General features: G+C 39.5%; 1 protein-coding gene and 1 long non-coding RNA gene across 2 annotated transcripts in view; one reads left to right on the top strand and one right to left on the bottom strand.

Annotated features, from left to right (window-relative positions):
- The window catches only part of TBX1 (T-box transcription factor 1), a 28,682-nt gene that overhangs the window by 17,545 nt on the left and 1,137 nt on the right, over positions 1–10,000 (bottom strand). Inside the window, 2 exon segments of the mRNA XM_075568557.1 lie at positions 25–126; positions 7,085–7,430. Of these exon segments, the coding sequence (XP_075424672.1) occupies positions 25–126; positions 7,085–7,430 (448 nt within the window).
- Positions 1,702–9,186, top strand: LOC142464906 (uncharacterized). The gene is made up of 2 exons (XR_012787750.1): positions 1,702–1,770; positions 6,855–9,186. It is a non-coding gene; the product is annotated as an uncharacterized LOC142464906 (long non-coding RNA).

The raw sequence follows: 10,000 nt of genomic DNA, 5'->3' as shown, positions 1-10,000 counted from the left end.
TCCCCCCAAGTTTCATTGACTTACCTATACCGTTTGTCGTCCACCGGTACAAAGTCCATTAATAGCATATAATCAGCCATTGGATCCATCCCAAAAATCTTAACCTGGAAGGTGGGGAACATGCGCCTGGCAGGGGAGAGAAATAGCAGACCCGTCAGGGAAAAGAAAGGAACATGAGATACAGCAGAATGACCCTAATTCATTGCAAGCATAGAGACTGGGTGATTAGCACACACCCCACACCCTATTTCCACTGGGGACATGAATACAGAAAATAAGTATTGTGTGTTGCTCCTATTAAGAACACATACCCACATTCAGGTGAAATCACTTGATTGAGTTTTTCTCTGCAGTTCTAGCTGCCTTTTTTGACAGTTGGGAAGAGCAGGGTGACACGTCTCTAGATTGATGAGGGCTAATGAAAAGCTTTTAATTGTAACGTGCACAAGTATTGTGCTATCAGTTTCAAAGGTTTTAAGGGGGGGGGGGGGGGAAGAGAGACTGGATAACAACTAACTCCAGGCTATTTAATAGTTTACCTTTCATTTATTGTCCTGATAAATATCACTCTTGTTTAGTACCTAACAGACTAACCTGACGTTTTTTATTTTTTTTTTTATTTTGTATACTGAGCCTCAAGTGAAAATACAAAACAGATCATCTACAACCTCCATTTTAAATGTATTATATATATATATATATATATATATATATATATATATATATATATATATATATATATATATATATATATATATATATATATATATATATATATATATATATATATATATATGTACTTCAGTATTAGGTGATACTTTTTTTATCTGGACTAACAATTTATGTCACAGGACAAGCTTTTGAGAGTTCCCCTCTCTCCCTCAGGTCCGCAATACTGATTTACCAGTCGATTTCCAGGCTTAATTGGGAAGCCGAAACTTTGAGCTAGTAAAGACACATTTATTGTACCATTTGGTGTGTCTGCATTTTTTTTAAACACACACACACACACACACACACACACACACACACACACACACACACACACACACACACACACACACACACACACACACACACACACACACACACACACACACACACACACACACACACACACACACACACACACACACACACACACACACACACACACTGACATTTTAGCCGGGGGAATAGAAATATGGGTATAAAAAAGGGAGAGCAGGGGAGATATAAACAGGGTGGGAATCGGTATATATATATATATAGTTCACCAGGCACAAGTTCATTTATTTTCAGTTATTGCGATGTTGACCATAAGAAAATGCATCTGGCAATCTCATATATTAACCTAATGTGTTGCAGCAAAGAGGGGGCAGGTTATGAAGACATTATTAATATCGATTATTGTTTGGAATAAGAGTGAAAACACCTACATATGTCATGGAAGAGAGACGACAATCTCCAATGTATCTAGTGTTTATTTGCATTGCAGTGGAATGCATGATTTCAGTTGCTGTACTTATATTTTTGGGGGGCATAAACCAAGAAAGAAAAAAAACGACATTTACTGTGTTCCTGAAATGTTCCCTGGTTTCTTTTAATTGCAAAACAAAGCCACAACAAAAATCCGGACCTCAGGAATGTGGAGATGTTTTCCACACACTTTACTTTGCCAAGTTGCTTCTCTCCAGACTAAATTGTGAGTGAGCTGTGTGGTGTGAGGTTGGTGTTGTTGAAGGCAGGACTGTGGCTGGACTGTCAGCAGAACAATGCATAGAGAGACAGGTAAAACCCTCAGAGCTGCTGCACTAAACAGCACCTTTTCCCTGGTCAGCTGCATTTCTGAAAAGTGCTTTTGACTAATTTACTCCTTAAACAAGTTTCAGTGGGGTCTGAAAAGTAACAAGATGTCATTTCTTAAATTCCTTTCACACCACACCAAAACAAAGCCACGGATCCACTCCGGCTGCCCCCTTTGTGGTGTCTCTGGACTTGCTAAAAGACTATAAGGTTTGTAACTGGAGATACAATTGCTGCTGACCCCGATCTCGCATAAATAATTAAATGACTTTCTCAAATCATGCAACAATGGGGAAAGTATTTAATAGTAAATGATGTGACTGGTAACCTGCTGAATGCAGGTGATATGGGAAGCAAAGAATGGGTAGATTTAAAAAAAATAATCATAATAATTAGCATTTGATTATCAAGTTGTGAGTTCTGCTCCAAAAAAAATATCATAATAATTAGCATTTGATTATCAAGTTGTGAGTTCTGCTCCAAAAAAAAAAAAATCATAATAATTAGCATTTGATTATCAAGTTGTGAGTTCTGCTCCAAAAAAAAAATCATAATAATTAGCATTTGATTATCAAGTTGTGAGTTCTGCTCCAAAAAAATAATCATAATAATTAGCATTTGATTATCGATTTGTGAGTTCTGCTCCAAAAAAAATAATCATAATAATTACCATTTTATTACTAAGTTGTGAGTTCTGCTCCATGCTATGTGTGTGCGGTAAGATCCCCACACTTGGAATAAAAAGGCTAAAACTAATGCAATACTTTATATATTAAATAAGACGTCGGGGTAATGGTTTCCGAGTTGATATGCTGCTTTTGTGTTAGTGCTGATAACCTGGACAGGTTAGGGTGTGCTGAGCAGTATTATGTTTGCAGTGGCAATTAGGGAGCAGTTTGTAATATACAAGAAGTCTAGGTCTGTTTACTAATTGGTATTTAAATATGTTCCCGAAGAAGGACGATACATATTATAATATCTATTATTTTAACGTTGATGGTTACTTTGGACTCTTTTGTTTTAGAGGAAACTTGTAATATAAATCTATTCCAAAGCCAGATCTCAATATTCGACACATATAACACACACAGAAATTGTGAAGGTATAAAATCATTTATTTTGCCGTTTCCTCCATTCATCGCAATGAAGATAATATATATTTGTAATGTATTTATTGATAATGTTGTAATAGAAATGTAATGTATATGAAAGCTGATTGATTACATTATTATACAGTATACTGCTGGCCAGCAGAGGTTAATCTGGGATAAAACAGCAACAAGTTGTCTTTAGGTGGCAATATGCATTTTATATAAATATACAGGACAGAAAGGGATTTATCAAGAGGAATAAAACAACAACGGCTGTGTGCTGCTCTCCCCTGCCTCTTCCAAACTTCTCAATATGTATAACTTTCAAACCCCATTAACCAGCACCTCCCGGGGTTATTTAAATGAAGCTTCAGCAAACAAGGCAACGTGATAAACCCCAGCTAGAAAAACAGTTTGGAGTGACACATGGGGTCCTGCGATGCACTGAGCTGCACAGACAGTGTTAGATGTCCAAACCCGGGAAATGCGAGCTGACCCTGTCCTTAGCTGTGCAACCCTTGTTTTAATAAACTTTACATTGATGTAATAACCCCCTTTACAGTTCTTTATATACACTAAAGAGGTTGGATTTTTCTTCTTCTTTCTCTTCTGGTGCTGTTTAAGTAGATTTACACCTTGTATGCATTAGCCATAAAACACCTCGATTAACCCTTCCCAACACAGGGGCCCAAACACTTGCAATTTGTTGATGTGGAACTGAAGGTATTACATTTTGCATTTGCTGCAGAGCATAGGGATTTGCGCAGTGTGTGCTGCTGCTGCTGTATAATCAGCCGGGTAATAATGCAGATCTGATATTAAAGGGGTAGGACACTTAACGGGTTAAATTGTGCGTTGGCTGGCATAGACACAGCTTTACCCGTGTGTGTTTGCCCGGATTGCAATGCCATGTGCTGATGCCCACAGTGCAGAGCTGCTCTGAAAAATGAGGAGAGCATTTTTTCAAGCCACATGTCATGCTTTGCACAAGCCTTTCCATTCTCCCGGCTCAAAGTGACCCATTCTGTTAAATCAACTATTGTGAAGTAATTGGATTCAGTAAGTTGGAAAAATATTTACTCTGAGCTTTGAGGAAAGGGAGCGAGCAGAGAGCAGCCAAATACCCGGCAAGGAGAGAGGGGGGGGGGGCAAATACCCGGCAAGGAGAGAGGGGGGGCAAATACCCTGCAAGGAGAGAGGGGGGGGGAATACCCTGCAAGGAGAGGGGGGGGGGGGAGCAGCCAAATACCCTGCAAGGAGAGAGGGGGGGGGGAAGCAGCCAAATACCCTGCCAGGAGAGGGGGGGCAGCCAAATACCCTGCAAGGAGAGAGGGGGGAGCAGCCAAATACCCTGCAAGGAGAGGGGGGCAGCCAAATACCCTACAAGGAGAAGAGGGGGGGAGGGGGGAGCAGCCAAATACCCTACAAGGTGAGGGGGAGACCAACCAAATACCCTGCAAGGAGAGCGGGGGGGGGGGGGGGGGGGGGGTGGAACAGCCAGAAGCAACCGCAGGTCAGATCGCACGCAGGACTCTCACTGGGACAGGACATTTACTTAACCGAGAAACTAGCACCTTGGGCCAGGTGCGGACATGCGAATTTAATGTGTCAGATGTAGTGGAAATGGAAGATGGAAACCAAGTGACGAGATATGATAACCGATACACTTCAGCATGCAAGTCCTGGCACTAAAAGGTTAAGGGAGAATATTCATAGAAACTTCCTAAAAATAAGGGGTGATATATTAATTGAACCCTTTCAGTGCAGGCTGCTCCAATTCATGAAAATGTATGTGTGTATATATATATATATATATATATATATATATATATATATATATATATATATATATATATATATATATATATATACACATATACATATACATATATATATACATATACATTTATATATACATATATATATACATATACATATACATATATATACATATACAAATATATACATATACATTTATATATATATATATACATATATATAAATATATATATATATATATATATATATATATATATATATATATATATATATATATATATATATATATATATATATAATATATAGGTATATTATTGCCCTGAACTCATTTGGAATTTCATTGGAGTTTGTTGCATATATTGGACGCTACATCAAATATTAAAGCGGCATCAGTCACAAATTAAAAAGCTATTAAATAGTATAATTGTGTTTTTTTTTTAGTTTTAACTAAGTATGTGGGATTCTGGTATACATGCGAGTTAAGTGGCATTATTCAAACCCTGTGTATAGAGCGTGTTAATGTTAATAACATAGGATCCGAGGTTTAAACAAAGGCCAGCATACAGCACAGATATGTATCACATTGTGTGGCTGAGAAAGACTTGAAACATTTATCAGATATTTGGGGTTGTTTTGGAGTTTTTTCTCTCTCTCTCTGGAGTGTGAAGTCTCCGAGAGGCAAAGATTAAGAGATTGTGCATTACTGACTTCTGAAGTGGTGAATAAATTACCCAAAAATACAATGCTAATCTAGGTTTAATATCTACCAAAAACATGGGAACACAGATTGTATTTCCTCTGCTTTATATAGGGAGAAATTTTATTTATTTGCAATTAAGTTCTGTCAGGTAAAGTAATGAACCCCCTCTTTTTTTTATTTTTAGGAAGCATGATTCAGAAAGGTTACCCTAAGCGGGTTCCTGGGATTCTTCACTTTCCTAAAGTTTTACCTTCCACTTTTTATTGTCTGAAAAGGAACTACTTTTACTGGTTACAGAATATAGCACCGATGAAAGCTGGCTGTGTGAGAGATGTCACATTATACACACATATCAGGCGACATTCGTGTTACTATGTATCTACAGTACAAGAAGTACATCATTCAATACAATTGTTTGCAGAAGTAAACAGCGGTGTCATTAAAATATTATATCCATCTAGATCTCCTCTCACGGTTATCATTAAGAGTGAAACGATTGCTTTTCTTGCATTCCAATTTTGGAACATATTGTAATGATGATGTTATATAATGCTATAATTGTATTATTAAGCGCCTTGTCCGGTGCCTTTTGATTGATATTGCATTTTATTGGCTCTGTGAGCCCATCAGATAGGCCACACAGAGCATTGTGCAGGCTTGCAGAGGGTAACATGACCAGGGACTTTCTATAGTATGATGTAGTTGTATATTATTTTCTTCACCTGGTGTTTCGTATGTTCTAAAGAATAATTTTGCTACATTACAAAGAACCGAAATGATGATTTAGCAAAGTAACCCGCAGCAAGGCTTGGTCTACTCTATTGTGCTTAAAGCCCACCTGACATGGGAAGTTTTATAATGTTTTATCTCAAGATTAGCTTGTCTCTTACCTCTGTATTTAGTACCCAGACGCCTCGCCTTTATATTATATAAACCCCCCGCATTTTTTAAATAATCCTACTGGTCTTTATTCTCAGAATCACTGTTAGGGTGGGCGGTGACAATGCGTTGAATGGGAATTAAATGAGTTAAAGCAATGGTATTAGCAATAATATATTGTTGGATCAATATTTCACTTTAAAATCTGCTCCTAAAAAAAAATGTTGTGTTCAACTCCTAATACTGTGATATTACAGAACTGCTTGCCCTATTTAACATAACAGAAAATGGAAGAAAAACGTGTGTTGACTGTGTCAGGAAAACCTCGGGATTACCATCCTATTTGGGGTTATATGTACACTATTCAGTAGAATAAAACGTGCCCCCCCCTCCCACATTTTTTAGGAATAATTGTAAATGTGAGAAGTATGAAGTAGACACGCAGCTGGTGTCTGTGCTGTTACAAATATAGACTTGCACACAAGCAAAGATTGCTGTAAAATATTCTGTATGAATTAGAATTAAACCGAGAAATATTCCCTCTATGAAATCATCCTTCTGAAATCCTAAGAGTTTCCATTCCCAAGCACCCACCTTCTCACCCTCCCCTCTCTCTGCAGCAACAAACCCCCTGCTTCCTCCCCCTTCCAGCCCAGGAGAACTGTTGGATCTGCTGAGATTCCATGTGGGTCTACTGGGGGACTCCTGAGTCACCAAGACTGAATGCCAACAGGTTGCTGAGATGGGCCACCACACACAGGAGAAGGCTGAATCAGTGATGGACAGAGAGGAAAGATGGCGCCTTAAAAGCAGCAAAACACAGGGAAAATAAGGATAATGCCACTCTTACCTCCCAGCTTTGGTGACTATCATCTCTGTGCCCAGCTGGTTGAACTCATCCCAGAGAGCCTTCATCTCCAGCTGCACGGTGATGTTGGCGACCTTGGGGTTCTTCTTGACTGAGGCTTTGTTGCTGCTGCTCCCTGGGGTGGAAGAAGATGAGCAGCTAGAAGAAGAAGCCCCACTCTCAGGCTCTGGGCAGGCATGGCTGGAGCCCGGGCCAAAGCTGTAGGTGTGTTGGGCTGCAGAGCAGGGCTCGTAGTGAGGCTCATGCTGGCTGTAAGGGTCCCCAGGAGATGGGGAGAGGTGGTAGCCTCCTGAAGCATTCAGGCTACTCAAGCTGTTGGCCGTGAAAGCTGCAACATCGCAAAAATGGGACAGCTGGGTGAGCCAAGGGCTGGAAATGGCTGAAATCATTCCAAAAAAAAACAAAAAACAAAAAAAAAAACAAAACAAGAAACAGAATGGGATTTAATGTAATCTTGCTCTCAAGAGTTATCCAAGTCCCTTTTTTTTTGCTGCAGCTTTGCTCCCCCTAACACGCTTCTAGTTTGAGCCAAGTTTGGGGGGGGGGGTGGAGGGGGGTTTTGCAAAAGTAAAGGTGCTTTTGACTTTGAGATCTCCCTGCTGTTCCCCTTCCTGCTCTTTGCTCAGCCCCAGCAAGTTGCACAGAGGAGGAAAACTCTCTGAGCTGCTTGGTGTCTGCAGCCCTACTTTATGCGGGTGTCATTTCCTAGTTGGGTTAAGACACCCACCCAAGTCCTTGCCAAGGGGGGGGGGGGGGCCCTGCAGTGGAATCCTTGCTCTGCTGTCTCGGTGGCCCCTGGATCCTGCTGCCCCAGCCCAGGATCCTGCTCCCTCCTGTGTGCTGTGCTGCAGCTCTATGCAAAAAAAAAAAAAACCCCACACAAAGCAGGAGAGCCCTGTGTCTTATCTCCGTTCCTGCACAGGCAGGCAGGCCTTCCCTCTTGCCAGAAAACCGGTTCCTATTTCTATTTAGATAAGCAAACGATGAAACCTGCAGGTAATGTGCCCTTTCCTCGCCTCTGGGACACAAGACCCTGACGGGATGATTGACACAGAAGTGCCTCTTCTTAACAGGGCTTCCTCCTCCTGACACCCACTTTTCACTGCAGTTATACAAGGCGTCACCCTCTGCATACCCCCCCCCCCCCCCTGCTCTCTCTCACTTCTGCCCTCCCCTTCCTATTGTTGAAACAATAGACATACACACTTGTGTGGACTTCCATCCACAACAAAACAAACAGGGCATTTTTTTCTTCCACTAAAAGCAAATATCAGGCACCAATAAGGGGCCCCCCACTAGCTGGATAATGCAGGGTCTCAACACTGCTAGAAGGTCTTACAGTGCAGGGCTCATTTATATAGATGGAACTGTAACTCTTATTGCTTGGGTATGTTTTACTTGCTTATATGTGGTATGGTGAAGATATTGACTGTGTTTGGAACGAGAAGGCAATAGGAGTGCTGTATAGGTAGGTTAATAATACTCACCCCCCCCCCCAATATATAGTGGCCATTAACCCTTTGACTGACAGAGAAATTGCAGTCCGCAATAACACCCATTATTCACGAGCTGATTTGTAAACTGATGTAATTTGAGAAAGTATCAAGGGTCATTTTTTTATTACATGAATGCAGTGACAATGCACATTATTTATATAAGGGGGTGTTGTCATTTAAAACTGTTCATGACACCTTTTTAATTATCTTCATAGGCGTCCACTATAAAAAGTTTTTTGTTTTAATGTTATAACAAAAAATATTACATTATTTATAACCTGGCAGCTAATTAGACATCAAAAGAAAATATAAGCGATTAAATCCCTTCATTTTTGGATTTTTAAAAATCGAACTGAATTTTTTTTCTTCTCTATTTCCAGGTATATTTAAATCTCATTTATTTCGCTTGTTGCATGCCCTGGTTGGAACAGATTCTATGGCTTTGCATATGTATATGTCAGATAAAATACAGACAGCATATTAGCAAGGACTGTGTGGGTTGTTAAAGGCGTTTTCATTACAGCCAATCCTCTGTAATGTTATCTATTGTATTACAAAATAAATACAAAAGTTTAAAGCAAAACTTCACATTTGTATTCCTAGTAAGGACTTGTTGTTATTCACAGCTCCCTCCTGCTCAAAGTAATATTACTGTTTAACTAGTAGGTCGGTTGTAATTGTTATTAGGGCATTTTGCACTTTACGAAACTGCTCCATAGATTTACATTAGGATTTGATGATAGTGTATTTTATTATTTAATGTGTGAAATAAAACACAAATGAATTTAAATGATACAAAGAGACATGCTCCACTCTATTTCTCTATGCTTCTCACCAACGTGTTGGGACACATTCTTTTTTTAATTATAAACTGTAATAATCATCCCAGTTTTATATCACAGTCCAAATAAATACCTGAGAGCTGATCAGCCTGTGTGATTTTATTTTTTACACGGGATAAGAGGGGTGCTATATTGAATTTAAATAATGGGTGTTATTGATGCCTGCTATGCTGTTACGTACAGTATGCTGTTGTATTTTTAGGTGCACATTTCTCCTGCGATGATTCATATGCTCGTTAAGTAATACCATAATTATATCCACATTATGTTGTGAGAATTATTCAGACTTCCTAGAAAATTAATGGAATAAGTTTCTTAAGCGCATGTGAAATGTCCTATATTTATGTATTTATTTATTTATTTGAGGGGTAAGGGGTTGGGGGTGGGGATGGGGGGAGGGGAGTGGCTGTTACGTCACCTAAACTTTACTTTATCAGACCTTGGGTATGGGGAATACTTGCCTGTGCAGTTGGCATATTATTCTGTAGTATAATACACCTCGGTCACAGGTCTAGGGTGAATTTATTTTTAAAGGTTACCCTCATATCCATATATATATA

The sequence above is a fragment of the Ascaphus truei genome, chromosome 13 (genome assembly GCF_040206685.1).
Source record: "Ascaphus truei isolate aAscTru1 chromosome 13, aAscTru1.hap1, whole genome shotgun sequence".
Lineage (NCBI taxonomy): Eukaryota > Metazoa > Chordata > Amphibia > Anura > Ascaphidae > Ascaphus > Ascaphus truei.
The sequence above is the reverse complement of the archived record's forward strand: the minus strand, read 5'-3'. Positions and strand labels throughout refer to the sequence as shown.